Raw genomic sequence first — 14,283 nt, forward strand, 5'->3', positions numbered from 1 at the left:
TTCCTGCAGAGCAATAGGTTAGAGGATTCCTGAGCCTGAGATCACACCCAGACCACCATGATTAATACTCCTGGAGCTTCATCTTCCAAATATGGCCCATATTTCTTAACCCATTAAATTTTTCTGACTCCTATGTCTTTCTACAGTAATAAGCCTTCGAATTTAGTTTTAGAACTTATAGAAAAGTATATTAAGGGAGTGAAAAGATGATTAAGGGAGTTGAGCATCTCCCATATGAGGAAAGGCTGAGGGAGCTGGGGCTCTTGAGGTTGGAGAAGAGGAGACTGAGGGGTGACCTTATTAATGTTTACAGATATATAAAGGGTGAGTGTCACGAGGATGGAGCCAGGCTCTTCTCAGTGACAACCAATGATAGGACAAGGGGTAATGGATTCAAACTGGAACACAAGAGGTCCCACTTAAGCTTGAGAAGAAACTTCTTCTCAGTGAGGGTTACAGAACACTGGAACAGGCTGCCCAGGGAGGTTGTGGAGTCTCCTACTCTGGAAACATTCAAAACCCACCTGGACGCCTTCCTATGTAACCTCATCTAGGTGTTCCTGCTCCAGCAGGGGGATTGGACTGGATGATCTTTTGAGGTCCCTTCCAATCCCTAACATTCTGTGATTCTGTGATATTATTAGACTGCTGCTCTAAAATTAAGCTCTTTCATTAGACAATGCCTTAGTTCTTGTGTAGGAAGAAAAACTGCGGAAAAAATGCTCTTCTCACAGTATTCATCATTTCCAAATATCTATCACCTTTCTGTCTCCAGTATTATTTCATAACTCTGATCACTTAGTTTGTATCTCCTTTCCAAATCTACTATAATTTGGAGATGGTGTAGATCAGCAATGCATCAATTTGTGAGGTAAGTTATGCTAATATATAAATTCGCTGTGCCTATTTTCCATTTTATTCACAGATTTCCCAATAATTTGTATTTATATAAATATACTGTCATTAACAAAAAGCACACTATCTGCTTGTGTAAATTAAAATCCACAGGAAAGTGCTTCTTCCCTAATATTTATATGACTTTGTCAGTCAGGGAAATGCAGAGGCTAATAGTTAACTTCTTTATCAACTACGATTCTTCAGCACCTGAAACTCTTCATACTGTAGGTCTATAAACTTGTAGTGTAGCCTAGATCATCCAGTACTTCACAAAAGAAACGTGTTTTTTTTCTCCCTGCAAGCATGCTAATGAATCACAGCCAGAGCGAACAGATGACAAGAAACACAGGACAGTGCAAAGCGCAGTTCTCCTGCAACACAGATCAAGGTGATAAAACAGAAGTGAATAGACACTCAAAGCCAAAAAAAATGAAACAAAACTATAGGAGAAAAAGTATCAGTGAGAACTGTGCACATTTTCACAAGCTGAAAAAATATACAAGAGCTAACAAAACTTCTGTTAGGAGTCACTTAGGAGTTGTAGTTTCTTATTCTGTCCAACATCATGGAATGCACTATATTGATTAAAGTCTATCACCCAAATTCCAAAAGCACAGACAGGTTACTGGGTGAAGCGGAGAAGAAATCTGTGTGTTTTGAGGTTGTATTAGTTTTTTTTCATTTACCAGTAGTTCCAACGGATTTAAAACTACTTCTTAAGAAAACAAACTCCAAATAAAGCTCTTCCAGCTGTCAGAACACTTAAAAGTTCCTCTCCCACATCTGTTCCCTCCTGTTTCACAGGGCCAATCCAGCTGCAGGCATTCCTTCTGCACTGTGCTAACAGGCCTGCCTTTCGTGTGAGTACATGGATAAAGAACTGTAGTAACATAATTATCCCAAAATCTCTCCAACCTTCCTGTAGAGCTAGGCCAAATAAAGTGATCAAGAAATTCAGGAGACAGAAATATGTAGTATAATCAAGGACTTTCATCATTATACAGCCTAAAATCATGAGAATAAAAGAGCACAAACGTATTCTGACACATCCATATTATGTCAAAAATTATATCTCTCTTTTTATGTTTTCCAGTATTTTCTTATCTAAAAAGTACTGACTTACTGGAGAATCTGAAACAAAATTGAAGTAGCATTTGAAATTAATATAGCTTATTTCTATTTGTGATTTTTAAACTCATTTTGGACAAGTCACTCCAAGAAAGTAGTAGAACAGAAGGCACAATAGCCAACAAGTTCCTCCTCTGAGCATAGAAAACATAAAGCACAAAAGAAAGAAAAAATAATCCTTTCTGATGGAAAATGTAGGAATAGGATCATTGTATGCTGTATACATGACTGCAAACAGTTACTTGCTTACTAACCTTTAGCCTTCTCACCATCTCTTCTTTAGATATTTTATCAGAGATTTCTTTGACTCCTGGAGGATATGTGATTTTTCCATCGTTGGCTCTCGTCTTTGAATGAGCCATGATTTCACGATTTTAAAACTGTGGAAAGAAATGAAGAAGTTAATGTTGTTTAGTTAATTTATGTTTAACTTACTTGTCCCACTTTTATAAACAAAATTCAACTGGAAATATGCAGACAAAACCCATACAAACAAAGCAAAAACTGTACAAAATATTTTTATTGTTTTCAGACAATTGGCAGACAGCAATATTTTGATATTCAGGTAGTTTGTCCTATACTACAATAAAATGTTGAAGAAGTATGCAACAGAAAGGCCAAACCCCCTCATTCCTGAACGTATCTGATCTTCACACTACAAGATGCAACCAAGAATCTTACTGTATGAACTGTTACTACCACTTGGTAATAATGACTCCTATCCAGCCTACATTTTTAGACTCTCTGGGTACAGCAGATAGAAAATGAAGTATAAGAGAGCAGACCAAATGGAAGTCTTCCCTCAATGCCATAAAGCCAAGTTTCTAAGCAAAGACTGCAGATAAACAACAGTATCTTCTGCCTAAGTTCCAACTATGAAAATGCCTCAGTCACTTTAAACTGATGCAAATGCAGACTGCCACCTAATCCATCCTAAGCTATGCGAAGTTCCACTGCTGTAAGAGAAGGAAGCCAAATTGAAAGCTTTACTTACATAAAAGCAATTAATATGAAAGATAGTGAAAAACAGACAACACGTGTTGGGGTAAGTAGAATACTAGAAAAAGAGTGTACCGGGGCAGTTACAAGCAAAAAAATGGAACAAACAACAAACGAAAAAACAACCAACAAAACATGCACACCAAAAAAAAAAAAAAAAAGTCTTAGCCATTGCCTTGATATTTTTATTTATTTACAAGTTTGAAACACTTCCCCACAGTAACCACTTTCCTGAACTGTAAATTCCAAGTCAGGCATTTTCTTCCAACTGACCTCCTATACAAGGAAGATCTATGTACACTTCAAACCTCTCAGGACAATAACATCAGAAATAAAAATCAACCAGAATTCACAAGGAGAGAGAGGCTAGAAGCATGTTCCGTAACAGTGTGGTGTAACCTGCCATAGCTGAGACTGACTGGCCTAGGCCAAGGTCGTGCTATACCGAAGAAAAACTAGAACATGAAATACACTCATCCACTCACCCCCAAAAAGTATCCCAACATGTTTTGTATTCTTCAGTCCACATCTCATGGTAACAACCTAAGTTACAGATTTTGCTTCAATTTTGCTAATCTTTTAAAAAACAAAAACTCAGTGCTGACATTTAAATAATTTTGGTAAAGAATACATACAGCACAACATTTTTATTTTGGGAAACCGGGAAAATATGAGTAGAATGATGTGCTGATTTTGGCTGAAGTAGAGATAGTTTTCTTCATTGTAGCCAGTATTGGGTTTTGTTTTGGATTTTTGCTGGAAATGGTGTAGACACCACAGGGATGTTTTAACTACTGCTGATCAGCCTTACAGAGTCAAGGCGTTTTCTGCTCCTCACCCCACCCCACTAGTGAGTGGGCTGGGGTTGCACATGAAGATGGGAGGGGACACAGCGGGGACAGCTGACCCCAACTGACTAAAAGGGTATTCCACACCATTTGGCATCATGCTCAGCAATAAAGTTAGAGGGCAGGTTGGCCAGGGGGCTGCTGCTCAGGGACTGGCTGGGCATCAGTCAGTTGGTGGTGAGCAATTGTTTTCATTTGCATCACTTGTCTTTCTTGGGTTTTATTTCTCTTTGTTACTTTTCATTACAACTACTATTTTATTTCCATTATTAAACTGTTGTTATCTCAATCCATGAGTTTTCTCACTTTTACCCTTCCAATCCTCTTCCCTCCATTCTGTTGTAGGGCAGAGTGAGGGAGTGGTTGTGTAGTGCTTAGCTGACATCTGGGGATAAACCACCGCAAATGAACATAATCAGACATAATTCAACAGGCATGATATGCAATGCAGTTCAATAACTACACAAAAGCCAAGTCAGTTTCTGCCATCTTCCCTGTACCTACATCTACATGGCCCCTGAATTGAGTGCAACATACCTGCAGTTGTAGTAAAAACAGATAACGAGAAAGCTGGCACAGAACAAAACTCATTGAAGTAGCTTTTTCTAATACTCCCAGAAAAATAAGACAACACCTTTATCTCCATTCTATTTCTGAATGTACCGCCGTGACAGCAAGTCTACAACTCCTCAAAAATACATAGAAGACTTAAACAAGTTTGCCCTTCTTCCTGTTTGACAAAGGTCCTCCATTCTATTGTTCGGATGGAATGATGATATATAGCCTAGCTAAACTCATTTTAATACCTCATCGCAGCAGAAAGGAGTCTTGCTTCCCTCAATCCAAAAATGTAGAAAAGCATCAGATGCTTTGCTAGACCAATCAGATGTGACAACTCAGAAAAATAAGCCTAACTGGTTTTGAAATGCATGTGACAAACATCAAAGCCAACTGAAGGGAAGGAACAGGAACTAAGGGAACTGAGGAATAAAACTCCCCTTCCAGTGGCAGACAGCTGTTGGATCAGATCAAGTGCAGCAGAAACTTCGTTAGAACACAGTGATATAGTCCCATTTGGAGCACACTATGAAATAAACCAAAGACTAAACCACACATATTATGATCAACCTGAATTGTCCAGCTGATACACTCAACCCACACGTAACCAAGCTTTTAAGCTTGAAGGGCATCCAAGGTCTGGGTCTGAAACTGAACATCTCTATTGTGTTTACGTGGCAAGGCTTTGGTAGCAGGGATGGCTGTAGGGATGGCCACTGTGGGAAGGCACCAGGAAAGGTCTCCATGGCAGATGGAGTCAGTTCCAGACAGATCCAAAGACAGACTCACCTCTGGACAAAGCTAAGCCCATCAGACACCTCTGTGATAACATATTTAAGAAGTGGTGAAAAATGCTGCAGAGCAGCTATGAAAGAAGTGAGGAAAAATGTGAGAGAAACAACCCTGCAGATACAAATGTCAGTGAAGAAGAAGGGGGAGAATGTTCTCCAGGAACTGGAGCAGATTCCCCTGCAGCCCACAGAGAAGATGATGGTGACACAGGTTGTCCCCCTGAAGCCTGGGGAGGATCGTGTTGGAGCAGATATCCACACTGCAGCCTGTGGAGAGAAGCCCACTCTGGAAAAGGCTCCTGGCAGGACCTTTGACCCTGTAGGTGACCGACACTAGGTTAGTCCACTGCTGAAGGACTGTACCTCATGAGAAGGGCCCATGCTGAAGCAGTTCTTGAAGAATTGCAGCCCATGGGAAGGACTTAGATCGTAGAAGTTTGTGAAGGACTGCATCCCTTGGTTAGTAGCCATGTTGAAGCAGGAAAAAAAAACGTGAGGAAGGAGTGGGAGAGATGGAAGTGTTACAAACTGCCCAGACTCCCTCTTTTCCTTATCTCCCCTATGCTGCTTGATGGGAAAGGCGAAGGTAAAGAATGGGAAATGAAGCAGTGAAGCTGAGCCTGGAAAGATGGGAGGTGGGGAGAAGGTGACTTTAGTGTTGCCTTTGTTTCTCACCATCCTGCTCTATTTTTAATTGGCAACAAATTAATCTTCGCCGAGTCAAGTCTGCTTTGCCCATGATGGATGATGGTTACTGGTTACTGTATTTATCTGATCCATCATCTTCTTAATCTTATTTTTTCCCCTGTTCTGTTGGGGAGGGGGAGTGAGAGAGTGGCTGGGTGGGCAGCTAGCAGCCAGCCAAGGTTAGCACACCAAATATCCAACACCATTTAGAAAGCTATCACTGGAAAGATTTTTTCCTCCCTTATGAATAAGAGATTGCTGTTATAACTGGAACGTATCAAAACAAACTGTTCTTTTTAGTCAGGAGGAGCAGTCAGCAGTTTTAAAATTAAAAACCACTTTGACTGATTTGCCTAGTCCATCAAATTGATCCTGAAATAAGAAATCCAGGATCTAGACCACCACAGGGTAGTAATGGATTCTGAAGTGCTGCAACCTTCATCAGTTCAAACCTGCATTTCTCCTGAAAGCTTGAGATTTGGAAAACCCATTATAGGTTAGATGAGTTGGATTTTTGGTAAGAGCATACTTACAGAGGTGCTAGGTCAGAAACTTAAGTTTCATTTAAACTTCAATTTGCAACTATAGCAAAGATAATGCTTGCCAAGTCTACAGTTGCATAAGGTATGTAATAACCTGTGCCTCCCGAAAACATAGAAAACATTTCATTCATTTTCTATAAAACTGATACATCTAATCTTACAGGACCAAAAATTAATTTTTAAAAGGTTCAATGAAATAGCCTATTACTTAGACCATAAGGGACAAAGAATAAACAACCTTTAAAATTTCCTATGTAATAAAAATTTGCAGATCACTCCTGAATGTTCTTCAAAATTAATGGTTAGCTTTACTGAAGAAAAAAATATGAAAAGAAATAGTAAAAAGTAAAACCTATCATTCAACAAGATAAAATTAATGGCATTTGTACAACAGTTATCACGTCAAACATTACCTAGATAAAAATGAATACGCTTATTACATAGCACTGATAGAAGTTTCTTCTCTTCTGGACTGCCAGTCTAGCTGTGCACACCCATCTCTATGAAAAGAATGTGTTGAACACTTAGTAGGATAGTAGGATCTAGGACTGGGAGTGGGGAAGGAAGAGGGTGGGTTTTTAAGCTGATTCTTGGCAAATGGAAATCTTCATGATTTCATATAACAGTTACACCAGCTGTTTCAGTTCACTTCTGTCATGAAAAGGGAAGACAGTGATGGCTTAGAACAGCAGTATCAGGGCCAGCTGTATCTAGAACATGTTTGAGTATGAAAATCCATAAGCCAGTGATGAGACATCCAAGGACTGAATTTCAAAAAGCTTGTTAAATTTGTTTTTAAAGATGTGCTGTCTTCTTCTGGAATATACTGGAAGACAACCAACATTTTAAAAACCAGCAATTCTTTGAAAGTTTCTCTGAGATTCAACAAAAGGCTCAGCTGAAAGATTTTTTTTTTTTTTAATTTTTAACAACTGAAACTTTAGAAGTTCTCCACAATGTTTTCAGAAATTCAACATTATTCCATATAAACAGAGGGCAGAGAAAAATGAAAATGTTCACTAGGATACCTTTTTAAGGCAAGAAAACACATATAACACTGAGATGCTTTGCACCAGCCAGAATGTAAGCTTATTAACTTATCAGTAAGATGTGCACTGTTTCTGCTGTTATATGAGAAGAAAAAAGGAGATAAATATAACACAAAACTTCAAACACACAACAAACAAATGTTAATCCTAATACACAGGAATAAAAATAATGATTCGGTCAGGTTTTGGTTATGTCAAAGCTAGGTCAAGTCTTTGAAAACTACAAAGAAAATAAACCTAAACTAATATAGGATTTAAAATATGAATTGCACTCCTTGTACAGACGGAAATGATACACTAGGACTTAAGATGTCTAAGCATTGCTTCTTTCAGCAGAGAAGTACATCTGAAGCACCGCTGCAGCTATAACTTGAAAGACCTGAAATCAGGAACTAAGAGCAAGTCTGTAGAAGTATATGGAAAAACGGCATGTATACAAAAGCTTGACAAATTAGAAACTAAATTATATGGAGGAGTTGACAAAACTACTACAAGAAAAGAAAAAGAAATAAAAAAGACAAAATACATAGTCTTTGTACAATGATAACAGGAAAATTAAAGTACGAAAAAAACAACAAAAGTGGAAGTTGCATTTATTGTAATAGGATGGATTAAAGTCATCTACTTCCTATGACAAAAGTTAAATGAAAGACCATACACATGATGCAAAATTGTGATTAACAGCCAGACCATAGACGGGGAACAATTCATTACTCTAAACACAGTTAATTAGTAACAAGTACCATTGCCAAAATTTGTGCAAACTCAAATAAAATACAAATGACTAGCTCTGTACATAATTAGCAGGACTCAATATCTACTCAGTTCCAGCTAAGTCTACTGGCCATGATATTAAATATTAAAACATTCAATATTCAGATTATTTCTATATGGGACATAATTCTTTATGAATAATTTAACTGCACATACCCTACTTGCTCAATAGTATAAAATACAGATTACACACATGCAAATAAACATGGATCGACATCTTGCACATTAAGTACCTATGCAATATATTTAATAGGTCAATAAATATCATTACATATGTTACAGGATGTTAAGTCAATGATATAAACTGGGGACTTAAACTTTACTTCATTTAATTGCATTTTGTTTGGATGACAGTTCACATTGCCTATGGTGATTTAATTAACTGTGCTAATCATTAAATAAACTATGCTTTAACATACATAAAGTCACGTGTCAATGGTACTTTCCAGAGGTCCATATATGTGTTTAAATCTTGGTCTTTCATATATTTTTGTAAAAATCTTTTCCACGAGATGAAGCAAGCTTTAGCAAATCAATTCCTATATTCCTTGCAAGTTTGTCTCCTGCCTTACTATTGCCTCCTCTTTAAAAATCCAGAATTCAAACATGAGGACATAGTTCACCAGAAAAACTGATGAGCTTTACAAACGTCATCATTCTTATTTTTCAGAACTTTCACTGAAGTACACACACTTACATCTTGAGATCAGCATTTTTAAGTTATTTATATGTAACTTTAAAAAAACTTACATAAATTTTACCTATACAAATACTTGTACTTTTAAATCTACGTTTGCAAGGCATTTTACAATGACCTGCTGGGAATAACACTTTCTTCACATTCTGAGAATGATTAGAAGCCTAAGTGAATTTAATAAATTGCTGGCATGGAAGAAAGTTGCAACATGTAGAGATTTAGATATGTGTGTGTTTACACAGTGAGTATCACTCCAACAACAAGAAAGTGTAGCCAAGAAAAAGGATTTGCCAATATTCGTCAACCTGTTCTCCACAATCAAGCAGTATGACCAGTGGCCTCTCATTGTCATTTCACCAGGAATACAAAGACAGTTTAGAAGACCCAAGAACATTTTCCCTAAATCGTCTCAGGGAGTATTGTGAGGAAGTAAAATCTTTTAAATCTTGTAAATCACAATACAGAGTTCATTCCAAAGCTCTGTTCCTCTGTCAACATGCTGCTTGCCTCTTTTTTTTTTTTTTTAATTTATATCCAGATTTATTTTTGCATCCTCAGTAGGTAAAATTCTTGTATGATTAAATATAAACCATTACAAATACTTTGAGAGCACTGACACTGAGTCAACAATACAGCATGTATGAAGTAATTGATCAAGATGTAATTTCCACAGAAGATACAACAAGGTATTCTGAAGAGAATAATCAGCAACTTACGGAAGTTGAATAGGTGAGCATTTTTCTACTTCAGCAGGATTATCAAGAAAACACAAATAATTTAATCGTTTAAGGCACTTACAGAAAACTTTTACATCCTGGTAAATTCCTGCTGTGTATGGATGATTGACAACAATTGATCAAGGTGAGAAGTGACTTAGTGACGTAGGTGCTACTAAATTACATCAATTTCCATAATACATCTACGACTGAGGAGTTATAACTGGGCTATAAAAAGCCATTCCAAGCTGAAACTTGGCAGTTAACTTTCTGCTGTTGAGTAAAATAGAAAACTTTAGAGTTTTGGACCAAATGTGCTTATTTCATACCGATTAAGATATAAAGTCTAGAGGAATACTTTCCATTCTCATTGAGAAATGTTATGCTACACTGTTTACTTCATCATCATTAAACCAAGATACTAGTATTACTCATAGTATCAAATTAGCTTCCTATTTCTGTAAGGCAGTACTATATTATAGTAAGGACTGATACAGAAAGCATTTACAGAAATCACTAATTCAAGGTCTTCTGGAATTTAGAACCACATTGTAAGGCAAAAGTAACACACTGTCTGGCAAACTAAATTAAAAGTATTTGGTTTCACTACAGAATCCTCATTAATGGCAATCCTTTGATTCAATACATAAGTAATAACGCCTGTTTAAATTAGGAAACTTTTTCAACCTTCCATTAGGAAATATGGCAAAGTCCATTAGGTTTCTTCATTAACATATTAAGTAAACACTTTGTGGAAAAATAGAAGATGTGCAGGTAATAACTGTGCAAGAGGAGATGTTTTCATAAGGTACAGAGGATTTGGAGGATTCAGGAAAAGAATTAACACAGAAGAATAAATAACAAAACGTTAAGACAAGCCATGATACCAAAGTCAGGTATGCACGCTAAAACACCTGCAACCAACTTACATGGAATATAGTACTGCCCCTTGCAAGTAGTTATTAAACGATCCCAGGCAAGCCCCTAATTCTGCTGCTAAGATTCTTTTCAAACTTCATTAGAGAAAGCCTTCCAAAGATTACGCAAGTAGACAGTATTCAGTACTAACTTCTCTCTGCACACAGCTCTCTCCAGTGGTGTTGCAGACACTTGCGGCTTCTACAAGTGATAAGTGACCCAGCTTGTAAATATCAGCATTTTTTCAGATGTGATTAAAAGCAAAAATGACAATAATAAAATTGCATTATTTTTGCCATTTATGAAATAGCATTTTCCTTGAAATAAACCCAGGTAAAAAAAAAAAAAAAAAAAAACAAAAAAACCCACCTCCTTAAGAGAATTCACCACTAAACCAATCAAGAACCTAAGGAAAAACAAAAGTGCCCTGTTGTTGTTGGATCTCAGCTTTCATACTCCTACCCAAGACTAAGTAAATCAACTGTAGACATTATGATTATAATTTCTTATTTCTGTGCATGGCTTCAGGAAAAGAAGTGACAAGGAGATAAAAACTGGAAGACTACAGCAAAAGATTCTGAAAGAGAAAGGCAATAACATAGCTGACCAAAGAAATACTGGTCAAGATTTAAAAAGCGTAATTACTTGTTTCATAAAGATGAAAAGAGTATAGGTGGACAAAATACAATGTCGGTAAAATAGGCATCTGTAATATATTTGTCAGCTAGCCAAATATTAGGGAAACATTCCACCTCACTACTTGTTAGGTGGTCATATTACAAAGCACATTATATAAAATCTTTAAAAAGGCAAGTGCATAACAAGCAGACTATGACCAGTCCCCCAGAGTGTTTAACATTGAATGCAAAGTATGTGAAGTAACAAAAATGGTAATATTGCAAAAAAAGTACAATAAGTCATTCAAATTGGCTTGAACAAATTTGGTTGGACAGGAGCATGACAGTTTTGATCTAATACACTTACTAACCATTTCCAGCCCCCATAGCAGGAAATTTATTTTGCTCTACAAAAATACAGTTCCTTAAACAGATGGAAAAATAATGCATATAAGGAGCTGCAAATAGGCAGGATGTCATTATACTCATAAAATCAGAAATGCAGTTTTGGATGTACAGCTTGGATGCAGAGGATATTGTGAAAAGATAACATTTTTCCAATTGGAAGGAGAAGCAGGGAGAAAGGCAGAGAGAACAGAGATAAGTTTCATTAAGTCTGAGAAAAAGCTATTAAGTTTTTGACAATGACCTTTTCACCTTAACCTTCAAAGGATGAAACCTTCTCACATATTAAAGGTCACTATCAAACACTATGAACTTTAGCTACATTAGAGAGGCTGCTAACACTTCTTAAGTTTTCTTTATAGTCTCCATTACAAAAATATGCAGTCACTTCAGCTTTGAAAAACGTCAAATACTTACACAATATATGCTGTGTAAAGAATCTCCAGTCCAGTGTTAATGGCTCAATCATATCCAAGAATAAATTCAATATGAAGTAAACTAAACTCAAGGTATCACAAATCTGACAGAGCTGTCTAAAAATATGCTACTTTCCCTGTCCTCTAGAATATAAATACCAACTTAGGAAAAGAGTATTCTTTAGCATAAGAGTATTATAGCATATACTTTGCCCCCAAGAGAACTTGCCCAAAGTTTCTGAAAAACTACATGATATACATATTCTGTACAGACTGTCAATTTTAATAATAAAGCCTACAAAAATAGTCTTAATTGATTATGTCCCCATCTATACTTCAGGATGATTTGAATAGAGTTTAGGAAATAAAGCACGTCAAAAAAATACCCGGAGGCTACAATAAGGGCACGGTCTAAGCAAGACTAAAATGAAGGTGCATATATTGACCTAACTCAAGAAATCAGACTTCTCCCACTTGCTGATGTTATGACGACAATAAAACAAAAAAATGTGAACTCAGTTGCTCATACAGAAGACTCCAGCTAATCAGTACTGAACTGAAATATATTTTGAGTGAAGGCACACTTCTTTGAAATAATACTGCTGAGATTTGCGACTAAAGCATGCTAATTTAATTATTACAAATGACACTCAGGGAGAATAATGCAAGACTGCAAAGCTCACAAAAGCCTATTAAGTCCACCTTTGGTGAATGAAGACTCATTTCAAACATGACCTCGTTTTGACATATTCACCTGGCTTCCCTAGTGAATACCTTAGCTGGTGAGAAATCTGACCTACTGGTGCTCAAAATACATTTGCAATGGACATACTTGCAATTCTGTTCATACCGCCAGAAAAGCAGAAGGTATAACCCTGTGAACTATCCGTATCAGTAGAGACCATAAGCATAAATGTTCTGGACACCTTTCAGCATTTTACAGATAGTGAACCAACAGCACATGGATCAGTTGCAGGATAATTCTGCTTCCATTCCATAACATGAAACTATCATGCACACCAGCATCACCCTTGCAGGTTGTTTTTAGAAAGGTAAGAAATGTTTACAACATGCTGTCTCTATGTTTGAGCTATACAATACTGAGGAGAAGCAGTGAAATGTGCCAATATGAGCCTCCTCATTACCCCTTACTGCATTTGTGAATACTGCCCTCAGTGGGAAACGTGGAGTAAAAAAACTTTTGTCAAGAAAGCCACATGCACTTAGATGACCGAAAGTACCCTCTCTGTCACACTTAGCCAAGATATAGGTTATTCCCCAGGTTATACACACATAACAAAGCTTAAGGTTCACAAACACCACCACATAAGTATGTGATCCCACAGGATATGATTTTGCCAACATTCAGAGAAAATGAATGTTTATATTAAACTGACACAAGCAGTGCACAAATAAAGTCTCTGTTTTGAAAGGAACAAATTAAAAGCAGAAGTGATTTGGAGACGTATACAATTCCAACACAGTGGTCACAGGCAATATCCATGTCAAAGGAATAAAACTGAGTTTTAAGCTGTTTGTCCCCTTACTTGGGGTGCATGGAAAGTTTTCATACTACTAAGAATTCAAACAGCCACTCAGTAAAAGTTGTAAGTAGTAACCAGAGCCCTCAAGACAGGAGAGTTGCACCACGAAGACTGGAAAATACAGAAATAAAGACAGAACTGGAGCCAAATTGAGATGGCCATTGTAAACAAACTGGAAAAAAAAATGCTCTTCAGTAGCTAAAATAAAGGGGGGAAAACAGTACTACTGCCTAGTAACAGCAATCAAGAAGATATTGAAATACTCTAAAGAGTCAGCTGAATACCCATTTTCAAATAAATAGGTAAAACTTCATTCCTCTGGCAATTGGTAGCAGGTATATTCAGTCAGAAGTTACTATGTCTACACTTCAGAACTTCACATTTTTAAATCAAAGCAACTGCAGACACCACCTGAGAATTCATGAACCAGTGAGGCGTGCAAAGCTTTTTAAATAAAAATTTAGGTGTAGTACTCTTCAGTTTTAAAAAATTAAATTAACTTTTAAAACTAAGTACAAGAAAACAAAAGCAGCACTGTCACTAACAATGCAGAGCAGAAAAGTAATACTACCACTACAGCTGCACTAGTTTGATATCAATAACATTTTAAGAGTTTAGAAAGAAATCTGCATGCTAGAGTAAGAATTTTAAATACAGATATAAATTCTAAGGTTATCATATTACCCTGGGACAGTTT

At 36.8% G+C, this 14,283-nt stretch overlaps 1 protein-coding gene across 4 annotated transcripts in view; it reads right to left on the reverse strand.

Moving 5' to 3' along the window:
- PDS5B (PDS5 cohesin associated factor B) overlaps window positions 1-14,283 on the reverse strand; it is a 104,542-nt gene that overhangs the window by 79,848 nt on the left and 10,411 nt on the right. For all 4 annotated transcript variants that reach the window (XM_082047196.1, XM_082047197.1, XM_082047194.1 and 1 more), the window contains exon 2: window positions 2,280-2,405. In XM_082047196.1, coding sequence (XP_081903322.1) covers window positions 2,280-2,387 — 108 coding nt within the window. In that variant the 5' untranslated portion in view covers window positions 2,388-2,405. The remainder of the gene's footprint in view (window positions 1-2,279; window positions 2,406-14,283) is intronic.

Source organism: Streptopelia decaocto (genome assembly GCF_964273445.1).
Source record: "Streptopelia decaocto genome assembly, chromosome: 1".
Taxonomy (NCBI): Eukaryota; Metazoa; Chordata; class Aves; order Columbiformes; family Columbidae; genus Streptopelia; species Streptopelia decaocto.